We start from the raw sequence: 22201 nt of genomic DNA, 5'->3' as shown, positions 1-22201 counted from the left end.
GGAAAACAGAAGCTCAGGAGTTTCCCAAAGTGAAATAGCTAGCAGCTAGCAAGTGACAGGGCTGGGACTTAATCTGGACTCTTCGCTATAGTTTCACCAAATTTCCATTCAGTTATTTTTGCAAATGTTGGCAAATGATAGTATCTTACTGATTTATTTATATAAACTTCCTAGCACAGGACTTGGCAGGCAGTAAAATCTCAATAAACATGGTCATCCATTTACCATTGTTTGTTTTTTTGTTCTTTTTTTACTGTTAAGATTCTTTCAACAATATTTTACCACGAGTCTCATAACAGGAACGTAGTGCAGCTTGGGCAGGTTTGGAGCAGTTAGCATTTGGGTCCAAGCATGCTACCTTTGAGATTGCCTTGGGATGTCATCCTTGGTTGGATTCTTCTATGGAAATGGACTTGACTGCATTTATCAGGGGGTGTAGTAAGGGCTGGCAGCACTCTTCTGGATACTGGAGTCCATAAAGAAGACTGATAAGATTTGTCCTTGGCCATCAGGAAATTTATAATGCAGTCAGGAAATTATTCAAATCGACAAATGTTTATTAAGCATTTACAGTATACCAGTCCTATACTAGAGTTGGGGGGATTTAACAAGGAATAATAAAAGGTGCTTTCCCTGATAGGGCTCATAAAACAGTAGAGAGATAAACACATCTGCTAATGATAATAGAAGTACGACAGTGATAACTGAGTAACGATGGCATGGAGTAAGTAGACAAGACTACAAGCTGCCTCAGCATTCTTAAGAGAGGGCAATATACCCACTGGTTTGGCCGGGGAGATCTTTAGGGAGTGGAAACTCTAGCGGGGCCCTGAGGAGTGAAGCAAGAAGAGTGAGTATCCCTTGTGATATAATGTAAGAGAGCCTAGAGACTGGAACACAATGTGAGTGTTGAACATTAAGAAATGATGTGATTGGAGAGGAGAGTAGGAGGACACCGTGTGGAAGAGTCCAAAGAAAGCAGAAGCATATCTTAGATGGAATGACTTGAAAATCAGGCAGAAAAATTTCTCTTGATTGAGATAGAAATTAATTAAAGAACTGAGGAAGAGTAAGTTGCTTGGTTTGGCTCTAAAATAAATGGTGACCCTCAAATCATACTCTTGGGAAACATCCTGTCTCCTGGGAAGGTTCAAGGTGAGACAGCCTAGGACGCCTGAGATTCTGAATTTTATACCCCGAAGTAGCTGCAGGCTAGACGGAGTTACTGCCTTCCTCCCCGGGGACTGCCATTTCCACCTCCAGCTAAACCACCCTGTTGGGAGGAGAGTAAATTTGTATTTTATCAGGAGAATCAGCCACCTTCATCTGAACAGGGCACAGACAAGAAAAATGTGCCTCAGTGGTAGTAAGAGGGGTTTGGATTGGACATAAGGGAGATCTGCTGAAATATTGAGATAGGATCCTGAAGAAATCCATGGAATATTCTCTCCTGAAGATATTTAAGAACAAGATAGACATACCTCAACTGTCGGGAATAACAAATATTTATTACTAAGTTGCCCCACACTCTCATTATGAGTGGTGGAAGCCAACCTTCTATTCTTCTCTGCCTTGCCCGTGTCCTTGCTTTCCAGCTCCATCAGCACCGGAGAGCCCCAGAATATTTGTATTATCGAGTGGAGAGCAGCACAGCAACAATGAAGCTGTGGTGGAGTTTAGGTGGAATAAGCCTAAGCATGAAAATGGTGTGTTAACAAGATTTGAAATTTTCTATCAAATAGCCAACCAAAGTGACACAAACAAAACACTTGAAGACTGGATTTCTGTCAATGTCACTCCCTCAGTGATGACTTTTCAGCTTGAGGGCATGAGTCCCGGGCACGTCGTTGCCTTCCAGGTATGAGAGTGGAAACAGGGCTATGGGGGTCTTAATAATACAAACAGAAGGTTGATTAAAGGACTAGGTTAAGAATTCTGCCACTCTGTCCACAATTTGAGGTTCACTGTGATCACGGAGGTCAAGTGGGCATCAAAGGTACAAAGGAGAGAGGGTAAAGGACATCTCGACAACTTCCTTGCTTTCAGATTAAGAAAAACCATTATTTTTGTTGCAATTACCAAAGGGTGTTATTCCGGTCGGTTCTTTTATATTTATTATTTCACTTGATTCTTATCCTTTTGGGGGTAGGGAGAAGAAAAAGCCATGTCCCTGGGTGTATATCAATGAATTAGCAAAGCTGAATGGCTGGGAAGTGGAGTCCTACAGTCCAACTTCCAGAGTCCTTCCCTGCATATCACATCACTGCTGTGAGTCATCTGGCTGCCCGGACACAGAGCTACAGATGGAAATCAAAACTGAGGGTCTGGGCAGTTGACATCTCACAGTTATCACCTGGCTGCTGATAGAGGGAGAAGTCAGAGTGACTAGGAATCAGGGAAAACCTACTGCCACACTGTTCTGACATTTTAGATGTCCTGTGAAATAACTTGCCACACAGATGGCTTGACGATTTTCATGTCTTCCATAGATACCAAGTTGGTGACAATGTTGTATATATTCAGAGATAGTTTCTATTTCTTTTTTGGTAACATAATGTTTTGGAGATTATCTTAGAGATTTGGGTTTCCTAAGGATCTTTTTTTGTGTGTAAAATTCTAACTTGCTTTCATAATATATTATGTCTACTATAAAAATTTTTAAAAATTACATAAAAGTTAAAGATAATGTATATTCCCATTTGTGGAGAGTTGTGTATATTCTGTTTAAATAAATATTCTGGTCATGTATATCCATCTATATGCATATATAATTTCAAATATCAGTCACTACAGACCTGTGCAAAGTGATGTGCATGAATATGCATAAGTTTCACTTAAGAGGTTTCTGTGCAAAAGTAAAGACTGCTTGATATGTATGTGCCCCATGATACATAACTATCATACACAGGTAGTTCTATATAGAATATAGTAAAGTGTATTTAAAGCTAGAGTGTGATGAAAATAATTCCATGCTTTCTTGACTGAAGGAACACTTGAGGATCTATCTTTCGAGGTCATCTTATGGATGTCAATTTTCTTTATAGACTATTGTACGTACATGTACAAGGTTGGAAATGGAAGTGATTTATTACACAATGAAAGACATCTAATAAAGATTGTTTTAAAACACTTTGCTATTAGGATGCAGCATGGCACAGTGGAAGGAAAATACATAGACCTCAGAATACTCGGTTCTTCTGCCTGTTTCTACACATGTCATTGGGGATGAGTTATTTTCCTTAATTATGATCCTTGTCCAGTTTATACGCTTAGTAGAAGTGAGGATCAAAATAGATAATATATGTAAAAGTGGTTTGAAATGCATGATTCACTTTTAAATACAAGGTTTAATTATTTCTTTTTTATAAATCTTTTTAAAAAGCATATAAACTTATTTAAAATTTCTAGTTGTTGAATTCAAGGTAAGTAAATTTTACCATAATCTGTATGATTTTATTTCTGTTAAATGTTCTATGTGACTTAGTTTTGGAACTAGCTAAAGATTTTGTTTTTAGAAATTAAATATTTTTGCAACAGAGATTTGTACTATTTCTTTGTGCTTTTCTAGACAAGAAAACCTATCAACAGGGATATAGGGCAATATTTTTCCTTTTGAGATTTATTATTATATACTTAAATATAAATATTTGAAATATCCAATAATGTGTATTAAGAGTGGGCAATGAAATTCTCAATAATTCATTAGCCCCAGAACTTAATTATTGTCACTGAGGACACTGTTGAGTGCAATTCTCAGCATCTTTTCCTTTCTTTAGGTTAGAGCCTTCACATCCAAAGGACCTGGACCATTTTCTGACTTGGTAAAGTCCCAAACCTCAGGTACTATCTAAAACCCATGTAAATAACAATTAGTGTTTTTAAAAAGTTTTTAACCATTGGTATTCTCAGGATGTAAGCATAGTCTCTTCACAGAAGTTAAAGTCGAATAAAGTGATCAATTTTATCCTCATTAAACATGCTTAAGAAAACCCAGGGGTAGACCACCTGGCCTGTCTGAACTGAGCCTGATATAGCAGATGAGCCCAAAGGAAGCCCCTGGATTTCAAAATGACCTGATACTGAGTTAAGGGATTTTGGTAAGTGAAAGTTGTTTTTCTCACACATGTTGCCCACTTGTTTTTTTTGTTTGTTTGTTTTCAGAAATCAAACCATTTCCACACCTCATAACTTTTTTTGGCAACAAGATAGTTTTGTTAGATATGGATCAAAATCAAGTTGTGTGGGTGTTTTCGGCAGAAGGAGACATCCTTGCCATGGGCTACACAGCTGATAATGCGATGGGGTATTATGCTCAAGGAGACTCACTCTTCCTTCTGAACATGCGCAATAGGTCTAGCTCTGAGGTATGTCACTATGTAATGCTTTTGAAAGGAAGGATGCTAACTGACATGGTTTTATTAAGAGCATTTTCGGTAGAGCTGCAAAAAGAAGTAGAGCATTTACATATCACACTGCCCTGCAGTTAAAATGACTGGCCTGTGGGTGAGCCGTTACAACTAGAATGACTGTAAAAGACAGATGCTGTACAGCTATTCAGTCACAGGTGAATTCAGATTAGGTGTTGGGCAAATGTCGTTAAGGATGAATTTAGCAAACACTTATTGGGTTTGAGGCACTATGTAAATTCCTGGACTAGAGGTGAAAAAGGAAAATCATGGTTCTTAAACACACCAGTCTAGAATTGGTCTAACACTAAGAAGACAGTACTGCATAGTGGTTAAGAAGATGAGCTTTGAAATCTGACAACCTTGATTTAATTTTGACTCCGCCTCTTACTAGATCTGTGACCATCAGCAAGTTATTTAACCACTATGTATACCTCATCATCGGGTTCCTGTGAAGATCAAATGAGATAATGTATGTAACGCACTTAGCACAATGCCCGGCATGTGGTAGGCATTCACTGAATGTTAGCTAGTGGACGAGACAGACGGAACATAGTGTATGTGCTGTGCTGGGAGCAGGATGTGGTGGAATCACAGGGAATGCATGCTCAGGCCAGGTTGGAGTGGTGATGGTTGTGGTAGGATGGAAACACATCTTGGGTACAAAGAAGGTGAACCAGGTGAAGGTGGGGAAAAGCTGAGGAAGCAGCAAGTGCAAAATCAGGAAAACAAGAGAGCCTTATGGTATGTTCAGGGAGCTATACATAGAGGCAGCTTGGAATGGAGAAGGAGGTAAGGACGCAATGAAAGGCAGGTGGTAAGGCTGGAGTGGTAGGCAGGAGCCTGCATATAATGGGCCTCCTTTACTGTACTAAGGAGTCAAATGTCAATCTCAAAGCCAAGAGCAAGCCATTAAAGCAATTTAGTGGGTCATTATAACATGATCAGGCTGTGTTGTAGAAAGACCTCACTGTTAACAGTGTGCTAATGACTTGGAGAAGGTGAAGTCTGAGACAATTAGGAGGCTCTCATAGAAGTCCAGAGAGGAAAGGCAGGAAATAAGAGGCATTGAGGTGAGAAGGGAGAGGACAAATTGGGGAGATACTTAAAATGGGGCCAATTCACAATGGGCAATAATGGGAGGAAGAAGTCAAGGATGAACCTCAGTTTACTGGATTGCTCTTCAGGTGAGTGTTGAGAACCCATAAAGACACAAGTGCAGGAGAAAAGGGGGTTTGGGGCAGAGAGTGATGAGTTCCACTTCCTGAGATGATTCACATGTGTTTAGTAGGCAGTTTATTTGAATCAGTAAGGCAACAAGGGATCTTGCCCGAAGGTGTGGGCTTGTAGCACTGCTTCATGGATTACAGTTGAAGTCACAGCAGTTGAAATCACCAGGGAAAACACACGGTGTGAGAAGAGGACCGAAGTTACAATGGCACACAATCTGGTTATTGAGGTCTGGGATTATGAAAGAGAAGTGCAGTAAATAAGTAATATGAGTGGTTACACTCAAGTCCTCAAATTTGAAAAAAAAAATGACCACTCTCTTCTTGGCTATGTTTTCTACCTGATTTAAGATTTTCCGAGATGCGGTGCTTCTTGATATCACAATTATTACAGTTGACTGGATTTCAAGGCACCTCTACTTTGTGCTGAAAGATTCACAAAATGAAACACAGATATTTGATGTTGATCTTGAACACAAGCTGAAATATCCCAGGAAGCTGAAAATTTGCAACAGAAATTCAACAATAATCTCTTTTTTTGTGTATCCTCTTTTAAGGTATGTGAAGAGATATTTTTAATATAATATCTTTGGTTTAATATTAGAAGTCAATGATGGGAAAGTAAGATACTCAGGGTTCTTGCCTCACTACATTAACTTTTAATAATTCTACTTATGAGCCCACACCCACAAATATATAGACTGGATCCATACTGATAATTTGCCTAATCTGAAGTTAGGTTAATTACCTGCAGGAAACCAAAGTAGATGTATCACCAGATTTTAATTTAATAAAATTTAATTTAATAAAATTTAATAAAATCCTCAGTTGGTAAGGACAAGAACAGGATGGAGACACTGGCAGAAGATGAGTAGGAGGTAGAATGGCCGCATGTCTTACACAGTAAAATCTGTTCTATGCTCGTCTATCTTTAATTGCTGTCCTCATCAGATGAGTTTTAAGGCCTCTATTCAGCAACTGAACACTTGTTTCTCAGGCTGGAAAGATATATATTTGTGCCATATGGATGGGTATTGTCTATCATAAAATTATATTGTTAACTAATATTAAGAAGCAGAAACAAAATTGAGAGGAGGGGAAGGGAGATGGGTGTTGATGAAAAGTTGCAAATATATTTTAAATTTATAAATATTAGTGAGCCACTTAATATAGTGCCTAAGGTCCTTATAGTCCAAGGCTTCAGTTATAAACACATTTATTACAAAATCATTGGAAAATGCTACAAACTAGATTTCTTGTGACTTCTTCCATCTCAGAAAAAGGTTATTGGGCATGTGGACATGTTCTCTCCAAAGACTGCATTTGTCCCTCCAATAATTAGAAATGATTGATCTTCATAAAAAACTAATATTTGAAATGATATGTTTTACTCATTAAGTTGGAGGGTGTTTTTCCCCCCAATAGTCGCTTGTATTGGACAGAAGTTTCCGATTTGGGCTCTCAGATGTTCTACTACAGTATTATCAACCAGTCCTTGCACCACATTCTGCAACCCCCAGCAACAAACCATCCAAATGGAAGGAGCCGATGTTCTTGCAATGTGATTGGATTTGAGTTAAGTGGAGCAATGACTATTGATACCACTCACCTAAAGGAAGCACAGATATACTTTGTAAAAGGACAAGAAATCTGGGCCATGGATCTGGAAGGATGCCAGTGTCGGCAAGTTATCATAATGCCTGCTTTGCTTGGTAAGAAACCATGTGCGTATGTAGGTCTTGATTAGAAATGGCAATGCCTCCTGTCTCATTGAAAAGTGCTTACATCCCACATATACTCAAAATAATATACACCTGGTATTTACTGTGGACTATGCCAAACGCTCTTGTAGAATTAAAGTGGTTTCCAGGCAAATTGTATATAGGCATCCAACATAGTTTTCTGGATCTGTGGGGATGTTTTTGTTGTTATTTTGTAACTAACAGTGGAGCTGCAATTTATCGGCCTTAACTGCATATTCTAAGCATGCTACTAAATGCATTATCTCATTTAATTTTCACAACACCCTGATGAAGTAGGTACTAGTGTTGGTGGTGGCGAGAATGACACCAGGTGTTAAGCTGGTGGGATCAGACCAAACCTGGGTTTAGCAACCTTGGTGCTTGAGTTCTGGCTAAGAGAGAATTCAGAAACTCAAACTATAAGAGAAAGTTTATTTAGAAAGTCACAGGGGTAGAAGAAGTGAGTGGTAGAAGAAATGGGCTCAGGAAACAAGTTACAGAGGCAAAACAAGGGCCCTTGGAGCTTAGGAGAGATAAGGGTAAAGGTAACACATTCATGCATCAATGCATCAACGCACCTGGCAGGGGAGTTTGAGCAGGTAGAAAAGGAGGAAGGGAAAGGTTCAGCTTGCTCTCGGAAGGGAGAGCTCCAAGGGTCTTCCATCATAAGGGCTTTTAAGGGTGAAGATTTTAGGGGAGGTCCCAGGGGAGGATCTCAGAATATGCATCAGCTTTCCAGGGTGTCCATTCAGGGTCGTAGTCTCCACTGATTGGTTGGTGTCATTTGTGGTAACACTTGTCTGGTTTTGGTCTTTTCTGGGCCTGGAGCTGAAACACAACTGAGGTGTAGATGTATTTGATGCAGGTGACAACCTCATTGTCCTGGGAGCTTGGTGCTTTAGGGCTATTCTCTGGTTACTCTGTTTGTTCTCCCTTTAAAGGAGTCTAACCACAATGAGTAACGACAAGCCAGGAGAGGACAGTTCAGGGGAGGATCTGACCCTCAGGACCAGCGATATGAAAGGTCCAGGGCAGGAAAAGTTACCCTGAGGGCAAGCACCTAGTTTTCCCAGTTATGCACCTGGGGCTTCCTACCCTGGTGACTTCTGTACCTGGCCCCTTGTCTTTGCTCTGCTCATGTCTGTCTCACTCCCTACCACACTAGTATCCTCATTTTGTAGATGAGGAAACTAAGGCTGAGAAAGTCAAGGTAACTTGTCCAAAGGGCTACAATTGGTTAGTAAACAAGCTGGGATTTGAAATTGGGCCATACTACAACTCATGATCTTACTCCCAGCACCTTATTTTACTTTGGTTTTGGTGATGCCATTGACTCACATTCAGCATGAGCTGGTAAAAATTTGACAGGTCTATCTGTTGAAATTCACATGTGTGGGGAGAAAATATCTGAAAGCCTATTTGGAAGTCTCCTAATTAGGAGTAATTGCAACAGGAAAAAATATACATTCTAAATTCCCTCATGTATTTTTAGAGTCTATTTCCCACTGTCCAATATGGTATGTGCTAGTCACATGTGGTGGTTTAAGTTTAAATTAATTAAAATACATAAAATTGAAATTTTAATTGCATAGTCACACTAGCCGCATTTTAAATACTCAAAAGTCACAAGTGGCTGATGGCTACTGTATTGGGCAGCACTGATATAAAATCTTTCCATCATCAAAAGTGCTATTGGGCAGCACTGATTTACATGGTGAAGTTTTGAAACTGCAGATATGTGTGTGTGCACATGTGTTTTGTGGGTGTCTGAACGTGGAGGTTATAGCCGCCCAGTGGGTTTGTTGGCATGCCATTCAGTGTTTTAGAGACAGTTCCGCTGTGCCTGCGATAGGCTTAGGAGTACAGATAATGTTTAGAAAATTGCTTATTTTTGTTGAATCTGTGACAAAGACTCTTTTCTTGACCAGACTTCAATGAGGCTCCTCTGAGCCCTCTTCTCAACTAGGCCTGGACCCTAGCCTTCCTTGTCCATCCTTGCTGGGTCCAGTTTCCACAGGAATCCTGCTAAGTCAGTGTAGAGAGGATGTCCCCCACCTTCGATATCTGATTAAGCTCTTCTTACTCCAGCCTTGAAGTGCTTGGCTTGCCTGAGGGCCAGTCTAGCAAGAATCCCCTTACCCTTGATGTCTCTTCCTCACAATTATGTAGCTACTGGCCCTCTCACTGTGCATGCTGGTTAGTAATCGTCAGCGGTGTCTGTTGTATTCAGAGTTGAGCGCACCTCTTTCCCACATTATATCTCTTTCTACAATATTGCAATCGTCTTGACTAAAACCTTCCTTAGCATTTTAATGTGTTAGAATAATTTTTCTTTAACATCTGATACTTGAGAATTATCTAATGGGTATTATCTTACATGTATAAAACTGGTGAATCTATAACTTAAATTTCTAATCCTAAAATTGGAATAACTGTAAAGATCATTGGGCTCACATGATATTGGAAGAAATCCCTCTATAAAAATAGTCTTGAATGAATATTTATTAAAAAAATGACTACAAGGTAGTTCATTTACTTTTTTGGACAATTCTGAATATTAGATATTTTTTCTTATATTTAACCCAGTTCTTCTCCCTATTCCTCCCATCTATAAATCTGAGTTCTGACCTCTGATTTACAAAGAATGAGTCGATCACCTTCTAGATGATAGCCATTGAGCTATGTAAAGGGAGCTGTCACAGCCCATGCTCAGCATTTCCTTCAGAGGAAAAATTCAGGTATCTGTAGCTACTCCTCAGGTGATGGGGTGCCTAGATCTTTCTTTGCCCTCATCACCCTCCTGTGGTTTCACTTCAGCTACACAATGTCCTCTTGAATGTCATCCCCAGAATGACTCAGTGTACTCTCAGCATGTTCTGATCAGTGCAGGCGGCCTCTGACTTCCTGGGTCATGCTTCACTGCAGTGAGAAGTGGCATGAGGGCTTTGGGCTGCCTGCCATTTGAAAACACATAGAGTCCACGTGTCTTCCGTTTGTTATTTCTAGAGTTGATTTTAACCTTGGATCTAGGATGCTACATCTGTTCCTGTTAAATTTCAATCCATGTCCTGGTTTTGTTGTGATATTTTTGAATTCCAAGTCAGTGACTGAATATACTAGTGACAGTAAGAACTGTATATTATCTGCAAATCTGGTAAATATGTTTGCTGTGCATTCATCCTAAATCATTGATAAAAGTACTGAGCAAGGCACTCAGTCCTCTGCCTCGTCTAACACCTCCCATCAGAGAGGCATTGTTCGACTTGGAGTCACACAGGCGAGTTGTAAAGCCGGGCTCTGCCCTTTACTAACCTTGCGGCCTTGACATTATTTAACTGGTCCAGGCCTCAGTTTCTACTTCTACAAAAAGAGGCCAATGATAATAGAATTTACTTTATGGCTTGATGTGGAGCTAAAATGAGAACACTTCTGTGAAATCCTAAGCCTAATGACATAAAATAAGTGTTATTTCTCCATATTAAGAAGATTTAAAATTTAGCAGTTAGGATGTAGGAAAAGGACTTCACATTCTGGTTAGAGTAGAAAACATGGGATATGTTCTTTATTTTATGTTTTTCATAAACAGGAAAAACAATTGTTAGCTTAACCATGGACAGGGAATTTCTGTACTGGATCTCCACAGCAAAGGACAGCACACGGATTTACCAAGTAAAGAAGAGTGGAGGGGCTGTCCTCTCTCAGGTGACGGCCCCGAGGAGTGAGCGCATCTTGGCTTACAGTTCACTGCTGCAGCCTTTTCCAGGTAACGAAGTCACGTCTTAATCAGCTTGTTCTTCCAGTCTAGGGTCCGAAAAGTCTCATTCTGTCTCCTTCTCCAGGCTGATTCTCCAACTCGTTTGTGCTGCTCTTAGTGTTGCTCCGGGCTGTGAGGGTGGGGTGGGCCCTGCCGTTGCGGTTTGCCTGCATTACCGCATCTCTGTGTGTGTGCACGGCTGGGCTGTGGGAGGAAACCCTGGTCTTGTCGCCCTCTCTGCCTGCTCCGCTTTCTCTTCTCAGACCTGACAGCTCCCTGCTTTCTGTCTTTTTTCTCCTGACGATATTTTGAACTCCCAATGGTGTCACAAGGCACTGCATAAAATTTCAGGTCTATTTCAAAGTAAAATGCCTATTTATAATAGCATTAGGTGCACCAACCATTCAACATACGTACATTTGTGCTACCATTTTTATCAAGTTCCTACCTTTTTTTTTAAATGTGTCACTCATCAAATATTTTAGTGCTGTGACCCGGACTCTATTTCCCCCATAAACCCTATGGACTTTATTGTGCAATTTTATATAATGCAATGGCTTTTAGGAATGTATGTGTCACATTATGGACAGAACTGACTATATATTTACTACTGGGAGTCATAATAAAATGTTTGAAATCTAAAAACCAACCAACCAACAATAAAAACAATATTCATAGACTCAAGGGTGACATTTAAACCTAAAGTGGTTTTTGAGTTTTTTTCTCAAGTTCTCTCTGCCATTCTAAAGTACCTATGTCATTTCACACAGAGGGCCCAGACACATATAAAAAGATGCTCAGCATCACTAGCTATCAGAGAGACACAAATTAAAACCACAATGAGATACCACCTCATACCAGTCAGAATGGACATTATAAACAAGCAACAAACAACAAGTGTTGGAGAGGTTGTGGAGAAAAGGGAACCCTAGTGCACTGTTGGTGGGATTGCAGATTGGTGCAGCCACTGTGGAAAACAGTATGGAATTTCTTCAGAAAACTAAAAATGGAACTACCTTTTGATCCGGCAATTCCACTGCTAGGATTATATCCTAAGAGCTCTAATACACCAATAGAACCTATGCAACCCAATGTTCACAGCAGCACAATTTACAATAGACAAGTGTTGGAAGCAACCTAGGTGCCCATCAGTAAATGAATGGATCAAAAAACCATGGTACATTTACGCAATGGAATTCTATGCAGCAGAAAGAAAGAAGGAGCTTATACCCTTTGCACCAGCATGGATGGAACTGGAAAGCATTATGCTAAGTGAAATGAGCCAGGCGATGAAATACAAACCATATGATCTCACTTTTAACAGGAACCTAATCAACAAAACAAACAAACAAGCAAAATATAACCAAAGACACTGAAATTGAGAAAAGGCCGACAGTGACTAGAGGGGAGAGGGGAGGGAATTTCAGGGGAAAAGGGTGAAGGGTTTGTAGAAACAATTATAAAGCACACATGGACTATAATGAGTGGGGTGGAAATGGGAGGGGGTAGAAATGGGAGGGAGGTGGGAGGGCTGGAGGTTAGGCTGGGGTGGGGGGAAAAGGCAGAGAACTGTACTTGAACAACAATAAAATTAGAGGGAAAAAATGAAAATAAATAAATAAATGAAGTCATTCCAAATTAAGTATAAGTCCCCACTAGAGAGGGACAGAAATGAATGAAACAAACTCAAATAATCTTTGCTTAGATGTATTCATTTATAAATTATGCAAGTTACAAAATACTAAAAATGGAAGGTTTATAAATAAATCGAATGCACATTTTGGGTAAGAATTCATTTTCCACTTTGAGAAATTTAAGAGAGTTTAAAAGTTCACGTAATATCTGTTTAAATTTGAACAGACACACACATACACACACATCCCTCAAAAGAAAGTCCTAAAGTTACTATGAGTTTTGGTAATTGGAATTCATTTAAATCCCTCAAAATAAAACAAGCTTTGCTACTATGTACTTTATTAAGAGTACTTTAGCTCCATCTGTTGGAAATTGTAAGAATTTACCAGTTACCTTGCTCCCTTTTTTCTGAGGCATACAGCATCTTCAAAATGTATGGAAAAAACTTGTCTTCCTGTCCTGAATAACATTTCCAACACTTCAATATGTCATATCTTATAAGTTAAATAAAAATAAAAGACTACATTACCCTTAATGTTAAATAAATCAGTTGTTTCTCTTTTATACATGTGTATATATTTAATTTTTTTTCTCATTTTAGACAAAGCGTTTCTGTCTCTAGCTTCAGATATCACAGAGCCAACAATACTTAACACCACTAACACCAGCTTCACAATCAGATTACCGCCTTTCAGGACAAACCTCACTTGGTACGGCATTACCAGCCCTACTCCAACGTACCTGGTTTATTACAAAGAAGTTACTGGTGGGAAAAACAGCTCTGAACCAAAATATAGAGTGCTGGTAAGATTGGAGCTGGTAGTCTAAATCTTGTCATAAGATGCCCCTTTCTGATATGCAATTCTCAGTCACAGTATTCTCTGTATCATTTTCTGAAACGTGCTATTATGCAGCCTCTTATAGCTGACCCATTAAACCATACAGTGCTCTAGTCTTCTTGTCTGGGAATAAGTTAAGCTGACCAGTGGGTGGATCACCTGTAACAAGTTACTGAATGTCCCCAAAGAACTGGGTTTGTTACCCTTGCTAGTTATCTAATTACCCCCAGGAAGTGACAGATTTGTTTTCATAAAGCCTCTCCAGCAGTTTGTAGATTGAGGGGTAAGAAATGAATTGGACAGAAAGAACATTGCCATTTACATCTCTCCTCCAAAGCATATATCTAATATAAAAATTGTATGTTATATTTTTTGCTATTTCCTCTATGTTGTGAAAGGTGCCACTATACAGGGACTATGTTTTGATTTATCATTGTATTTCTAGCACTTAGCACAATACTGTGTTGGCCAAAAAGTCTGTTTAGTTTTTTTCCATAAAATTAAAGGCACATTTTTTATTTTCTCCAATAACTTTATTGATTTGGATATTTTATGTTGACTACCTTCCACGTAGTATAATGTTGATTGTTCTCAATTAATGTCTCAATTTGATTGCTGTCAACTTCAACTGGTCTGCCTGACCATGGAGCATCATCCAGCAAGAAATTTTCAGCACGAAACTTCGCAAGCCACTTTTAACACATTCAGTCAGACACAGCACCTTCTCCATACACTGCACAAATCTTTTTTGGCATTTCAGTTGCATTTTTACCTTTCTTGAAATAATAAAGCATAATATGCTTAAACTGTCTCTCACTTTCTTCCATCTTCAATATTAAAATGGCTGCACAAAAATTTACCAATTTTGTTAAGTTTTTTAAAAATGCACGCCGGTATGACAGCTGTCACAATACAATCTAACAAAATTATTTCAAATGAAGTTAAAGAGAACTAAGCACTACTAGAGCCATCTTATGGAAAAAAAACAAACATACATTTCGGCCAACCCAATGGTTGGTATTGTATAGGAATTCACTAGATATTTCTTGAATCAATAAATGAATTGGTATAGTTCCTTCCATCATGGGCAGTGATGTTTTAGGTGTCCTTGTGATGGAATCATATACATTCAATATTTTGTGCTAATTATTTAACCAAGTCCAAAGGTGAAACTGATCATCATCTATTTGAGGTTAAGAACTGTATACTTTGCCAGAAAGTACAGCTAATATCTTTATTTTGTCTATTTTAATCTTCACACATTTCTAAAGAGAGCCGGTTCAGGGGCAGGTTGGATCATCTGGCTGAGCGAGACTGGCCTTGTGGTCCTGGACATCTCTGTTAGAGCTCATCTATCGTATTGTCTTCTCATTGATTAATATGCATCAGAGCCCGTGGCCCTCAACCTTGTGCACCCTTGGAGCTTTTACAATCTCTGGGTTCAGGTTTCACCTCAGACCAACTCAGCCAGAAGCCCTGGGGGTGGGACCCAGCAAGCAGTATTATATTAAAATTTCCCAGAGGATTCCAGAGTATAATTAAAGTTGAGAAACATTGGTCTAAGGAAAGTCGTTCACTTAAACTTGGTTTCTAAGAATGAGTAGATAATGTAGTCTAATCTTTTATTGTATTCACATATGTGTCACATCCTTCCAGTACCACCTTGCGGAATTTCTAATGCAATGCTAATGAAACGGTGTTCCCCCTGGGACTCTAGCTTCCTATGTGAAATGAGTATGTCACAAAAACTGACTGAAGGCTGCCAGTCAATTGGCATTTGTTCTTGCAGATAAACAACTCAGGCCCAGGCAGGTTAGAACAGTGAACATTGTCATTCACAATCCAAATTTTAAAAAGTAAACTTTTTTAAGTCTTTTAATTTTTTCTCTTTGATGAAATAATTTCTCCACATTTGTACAAAAAATAGGAATCACATCTTGATTTTTAAAAATTAATTACAGGAGTTTCAGGAGAGTATAGCCCTTATTGAAGGTTTACAGCCATTTTCAACATATATGATACAGACAGCTGTAAAGAATTACTACTCAGACCCTTTGGAACAATTGCCTCTGGGAAAAAAGATTTGGGGAAAAACTAAAAGTGGAGGTGAGTGGTGGGCTTGGTGTGGGTTGTGAGAGTGGAATTTAGTGATATAGGTGGTGTGTATGTCTACATTTGTTTGTTGTTACCTGAATATTAAGTAATCATTATTATATGAACTTTTTAAAGCATAATAAAAATGTATTGGTTGACAAATACTTTGATTACCTGATTTTTGCTCTAACACCGGAAGATGATAAATAATATTCCATCCAAATGAAAAGCAACCAGAAGCTGAGCATTGGAATGAATACTGTTTGGCCAAGAAACCCATTCTTTGGTCTCACCACACAGTGTCACCCTCTTCCCATAAATTCATAGGTCTCTGTACGCATGGTGAGACAGGAAAAACAAGCCTTTTCTTTATGTGAATTTTACTAGGCCACTGAGATTTAAAGTAATATAACATCATTGCCTTAAAGTAAATGGATCTAGAATCTAAAAAGGTGGGTTTAGAGGTGGCGGTTATTATGAGGTAATGGCATTTCTTTCAGATGTCTCTGATGACATTCATAAAAGTCACCCAAACTTGGTTATTCAGCACCGTTGGCCAGGTCCTGGAGCTAGAGTCAGAGAATGAGTTAGTCATTAGGCAAATATAACTGAGAGCCTTTCAGGCAGCCTGGTAACGTACCATTATATAAGAGGCTGGCTTTCCTTCGGAACATCTGTCATTCATTCTGCTCACATGATACGACTATTCCTCAACCAAGACCCCATTACTTCTTTCCATCTTCCAGTGCTATTGCAACATCCCTTGTCATGCGTTGCTATTTATTTCAGTACCGGAGGCTGTTTGGCATATTAACACCACTGTGCAGTCAGACACCAGCCTTGTTATATCCTGGAGAGAGTCTCCCAAGCCAAATGGACCTAAGGAGTCAGTCCGCTATCAGCTGGCAGTCTCACACCTGGCCCTCATTCCAGAGACTCCTCTAAGACAAAGTGAATATCCAGATGGAAGGCTTGCTGTCTGTGTCACAGGACTGTCTGGTGGAAAACTGTACGTGTTGAAGGTACAGTGAGGTTACCGGGCACTTTTATTGACATTCTTAAACACAAGGTTTAGGAAAGTTTAAGCAATTTTATTTATTTATATTTTTTTTCTACAAAAAGGTTCTGGCCTGCCATGCCCAGGAACTGTGGTGTGCTGAGAGCCATCCTGTCACTGTTGCAACCTTTGACACACCGGAGAAACCGTGTGCCTTGGTTCCAGAGAACACGAGTTTGCAATTAGATTGGAAGGCCCCATCTGATGTTAACCTCACCAGATTTTGGTTCGAACTCCAGAAGGTAGATCACACCATACAGCTTTAATGCCAGTTTTTCTTTCATGCTACAGCATAAGTCGGAAGTCCTTTTGTATATCTCTAGAGCATTCATTCTTGTATAAGTCAACGATATACGTGACCACACTCATTGATTCAGGTCTGCCACACAGAAGTGGTGAGCTACTAGACTAATTCTGATAGAAAGAATTCCCAGAGAGATTTATTTGCTCTTCAAAGGCTCCATGTAAAAGGGTATAAATTATGGCTTACTGATTTCATAATATTTTACTTAGTTTAGATGTTACCAGCAAGGTTCTCTGGTTTAAAGTCCATAGCAATTTGGTGTTTTCTAATGAAAAAAAAAGGAAGATATGTACAAGCAAGAACCCAAAACCTTGTTTAGAAATGGTCTTTCAACCATTTAAGGGCTGTATAGCAACTGGAGAGTAAAACGAAAAGCCATTTTGATCTTGGCATGTAAACTATGTATTCCTCATCTAAAAACTTCATATTTTAACTGATATAACAATATCCACTGAATTTTAAAATATCATTCATCTAATTAATTCATTGCTAGGGAAAGTCTACATTAATTTTATATTGCTATACTTATAATATATTATTACATTTTTATAATTGCTACATTTCATTTTCATCATTATATATGTGTGTGTCCACATTTATAAAGATTGGTTAGGAATGTCTTGTTCAGTGGTAACTTAAACACTATTCAGTATAGTCATGGCCTCATTTCCCTTTTAAAATGAAGTTGTTCCCCGGATGTTTTTAGATTTTACTGTATAAGATTTTTTTATGATCTTGTACTTTTAGATAAAAACTGTGAAAAATTGAAACAATAGTGAATATTGAGTTGATAAAACCAAAGGGCATAGTTTAATGGGACTTTTGCCATTAAGCATGTTTGTGGTGATGTGTTGCTTTTTTAAAAAATAGTCATCTTATAAAGAACAGTTACATTGGAGAAATTGGAGGATCACCCTTGTTTTGGATATCTATTGAAGTAAACTTCGTGCATTCAGTTTAGAGTGAAAGGGAGGGATGTAAAGTTCATTTCCAGGATCAAAGACATGAAACGGAGAAGGACCTTGGAGAGGATGATCTCTAGCCTCTCATTTTACCGATGAGAAGTCAGAGACCCAGACAGGTGCCGACATGAGTCAGATATCACCAGCCAGGCAGAGGAGGACCCCAGGGGCTGACTCATTCCTACAGCACTCCTCCTTGGGTGCTCTCTACAGAAGCAATGTGAGTCATTAAGTCACCCAAGTCTTCAAAGTTTGGAGAGAAGGGCAGCAGATAGGGACTGCCTGTTTCAGTCCTCATGACTTCCACCCAATGCTTTTTGTTTCAAAACTTCCTGTATTCTTATACTTGTTCAACACAAGTTTCAGAAAGACCACTTAGGAAATCATGAAGCTGAAATTGTTTGATTCAGTAATTTCTACATGTGTGACTCTCCATAGGTACTAATTGATGAGCACAGTAGAAGGCTGTGTTCTGATATGGTTAATGAGTGATATCTAGTCATAAACTTCTATCTCTTTTGAACCAATCTTATAATAATAGGACACCTGGGAATGAATGTATATCTCTATATTAAAACTCTGAAGCAGGCAATAAGGATGATTACGTATTTTTGTTCTTATTTATTCTATTACAGTTGTCCCAGTTTTTCCCCCTTTGCCCTCCTCCATCCAGCCCACCCACTCGCTCCCATAGTCCATCCCCATACCATTATCCACGTCCATGGGTCACTCATACATGTTCTTTGACTAATCCCTTCCCCTTCTTTCCATCATTTTCCACATCCCCTGTCCTCTGGCAGCTGTCAGTCTGTTCCCTGTTTCTATGTCTCTGGTTCTGTTTTGCTCATCAGTTTATTTTGTTCATTAGATCATATGGTATTTGTCTTTCATCAACTGTCTTATTTCACTTAGCATAATAGTTTCCAGTTCTATCATGTTGTTGCAAAGGGTAAGAATTTTTTCTTCTTCTTTCTGCTGCATAGTATTCCATTGTGTAAATGTACCGTAGTTTTTTGATCCACTCATTTACTGATGGGCACTTAGGCTGTTTCCAACACTTCGCCATTGTAAATTGTGCTGCTATTAACGCTGGGGTGCATAGGTTCTTTTGAATTGGTGTTTTGGGATTCTTAGGGTATATTCCCAGCAGTGGAATTGCTGGGTCAAAAACCAGTTCCATTTTTAATTTTTCGAGGAAATTCCATACTATTTTGCAAAGTGGCTGCATCAGTCTGCCTTCCCACCAACAGTGCGCTAGGGCTCCCTTTTCTCCACATCATTGTCAGCACTTGTTGTTTGTTGATTTATTAATGATGGCCATTCTGACAGGTGTGAGGTGGCATCTCATTGTGGTTTCAATTTGCATCTCTCCGACAGCTAGTGATGTTGAACATCTTTTCACATGTCTATGGACCATCTCTATGTCCTCCTTGGAGAAGTGTCTATTCAGGTCCTCTGCCCATTTTTAAATTGGATTGTTTGTCTTTTTGGTGTTGAGTTGTATGAGTTATTTACATGTTTGGGAAGTGTTCTTACAGAAGGAGTTTGGGAAAGAAAAACTAAAAGTTTCAATTTGTAACTGTGCACTACTTCATGGAATCAAAGCATGTAAAAATATTATTTTGAAATTAATAAATCTGTGGAATTGAAGGGATCTTTGTTTTGATCCATCATTGTATTCTTAGCCATCCCAATAAGTATAATATAGACATATACACGTAGAGAAATCAAGAAGTCAGGCTCTGCATCTTCTCCAATGACACATAGCCAGAAGTGCATGTCCCACCTTGGACTTACCCTAAGAACTGTCATTCAAGTCAGTTATAGCTTACTGTAAAAAATACAAGGGCTGTCAGTGGTAGGGCTGATGTTTGAGGTCAAACATAAGGAAGTTCTTCTTTTTTAATATAAAATAAATTTTATTTAAAGTTTAATTGCTTGCCATGGTGTGCGAATTTCTATGCTTAAGAAAGTTTTCTTAAAGAAACAAAAATGTTAATTGAGTCTTCTTTTCTTAGTGGAAGTACAATGAGTTTTACCAGGTTAAAGCTTCATGCAGCCCAGGTCCCGCTTATGTCTGTACCATCACGGATCTGCAGCCCGCTACCTCGTACCGCGTCCGTGCCGTGGTGGTTTACGGGACAGGAAAAAAAAGCACCTCGCTTTCAGAAAGTTTTAAGACAAAAGGTGAGTAATTACAGCATGCAGAAAACCCTATACATTTTCTCAATTCTTTTCTCAGCACTTATTCCACTAATCCTAGAGGTTGACATTTTTCTTAAGAGAGTAAGTCATCATTTCTAAAACTTGAGTGAAGAAACTGAAACGAGTTAGGAGTCTTTATACACAGTAATGAAATAATACTCACCTGCTCTTGCAAGATCCTGAACAGGGCAAAGTTATTTTGCCTTTCAGGATTCAGATTTCTTGTCTAGCCTTGATGTTTTGCAGTAAGAACTAAATGAAAGTAATGTTACAATATTTATTTGCTGACTACTATACCCGCATGCTAAAGATAAAATATCTAAAAAATATACTCACCTTAAATTAACTAGTATTCTAAAAAGTATACCATAACTCCAAGTTGATCTTTACAAGGATTAAGGGGAAATGCTTCAAAACGTACAATATTTTCTTTGTGTATCACTTATTTCATATCAAGTTAAGATATATTATTACTCCTATAAGAATCCATCACTAATAAAAACTTTAAACACTCATTTAAAAATATGCACTCATATGAGAATATTTCTGAACATTTCTTTAATGTCTTTCCTCTTAGTAAATATAGTCTGTAGAAATATGTTGTCCAGAAAATTTATACTTCCAACATATCAATTAGTATTTTCTTTCATTTCCAAAGCTGGAGTCCCAAGTAAACCAGGCATCCCAAAATTACTAGAAGGCACTAGGAATTCCATACAGTGGGATAAAGCTGATGATAATGGAAGCCGACTTATGTACTATGTCCTTGAGATAAGGTATGTCTGTGAGCAAAAGTGCTTTGTAAACTGCAGAGAACTAAGCAGTTAATTGTAAGGTGTTATTAGATCGAAATTAACAATATTTATCAATATGTATTTTATAAGTAAACATGAAGGATCTTTAGTTTAAGGACCTTGAATATATAATTATATTCTTTGCTCAGTTCTTAGCAGCCAGCCTTGGCATTCCAGTTATAAGCAGATCACATCAGTCTTCTCAGAAATCTGCAACTGCTTGTCAAAACCTTATCAAAATAATTCCAGGATTGGCACATATAACTTATATTTACTTAATATCTGTTCCATTCTAGAAGCCGAGCTATGATTTATATTAGATGATGGGATGCATGTAAATGTCTGATGTTAATTTGTTTTCTCTAGGTGAATACTGTCTGGTGAGAATTGTCAATGAGCTAGGTGTTTTTCTGAATGTAAAATCAGGTGCAGGTCACACCAGACTCTCTATTCACTGGGAAGATTACTGTTTGCAGTGTGTTCCTGGGGACTGAAAGTGTGCCTTTGATGAAAACAAATCAGCTGATGACCATACGCAATCTCAGGCCCCACCAGTATGAGGAGCTCTGTGAACCCTAACTGGCTCAGATGCGCTGATTTCATGCCAGCATGAGGGGAGAATTCCAAATTCCACAGACACGCCTCTCACGAGACTATGAAGCCATCTTTTAAGAAGCTCCAAGGACAAAAGTCACTTCCATAATTATAGTCCTGGCTACTTGAGCTTTAGATCTATTTTTGCTTCATCTTGCTCTGGCATTCCCATAACCTTAAAATTTTTTTCCTGCTCATGCCGGAGGATTACGTTAGCCACTTTCTAACTGGAACCTTCTTGAAATTTCTGTTACTGCTTTTCATACAGAGTGAAATACATTCTGACCTGCGGTACTGCCATGGTGGTCGGTGACTGTCATCAGGCCTCACCATGGTCTGGTAGGACCCCTTTCGTGTGTCCCTCAGTAGCACCTTAAGTGCACTGCTCCACAAATACTTCACATTTCCTTGCCCCAAGTTTCTACTCTCGGGACAGGACTATGGGATAACAGATGAGTTGCTGTACTTTCAGTATCTCAAAGTAACTGCTTTGTCAGTCAAACACTCTAGTATACCCTGTGTATTGCTCACAATACCGTGGCAGTGACAGTGTCAAGTGCATGAACAGACGGTGTTTCCTAGGGCT

At 38.9% G+C, this 22201-nt stretch overlaps 1 protein-coding gene across 1 annotated transcript in view; it reads left to right on the top strand.

Annotated features, from left to right (window-relative positions):
• ROS1 (ROS proto-oncogene 1, receptor tyrosine kinase) overlaps nt 1-22201 on the top strand; it is a 98356-nt gene that overhangs the window by 42793 nt on the left and 33362 nt on the right. Inside the window, exons 22-33 of the mRNA XM_053913574.1 lie at nt 1596-1858; nt 3777-3840; nt 4162-4364; nt 5987-6192; nt 7061-7347; nt 10964-11140; nt 13368-13570; nt 15567-15711; nt 16489-16721; nt 16822-16998; nt 20041-20209; nt 20886-21003. Of these exons, the coding sequence (XP_053769549.1) occupies nt 1596-1858; nt 3777-3840; nt 4162-4364; nt 5987-6192; nt 7061-7347; nt 10964-11140; nt 13368-13570; nt 15567-15711; nt 16489-16721; nt 16822-16998; nt 20041-20209; nt 20886-21003 (2245 nt within the window). The remainder of the gene's footprint in view (nt 1-1595; nt 1859-3776; nt 3841-4161; nt 4365-5986; nt 6193-7060; nt 7348-10963; nt 11141-13367; nt 13571-15566; nt 15712-16488; nt 16722-16821; nt 16999-20040; nt 20210-20885; nt 21004-22201) is intronic.

Source organism: Desmodus rotundus, chromosome 11 (assembly GCF_022682495.2).
Source record: "Desmodus rotundus isolate HL8 chromosome 11, HLdesRot8A.1, whole genome shotgun sequence".
Lineage (NCBI taxonomy): Eukaryota > Metazoa > Chordata > Mammalia > Chiroptera > Phyllostomidae > Desmodus > Desmodus rotundus.
This window is presented reverse-complemented; position numbering and strand designations above follow the sequence as displayed.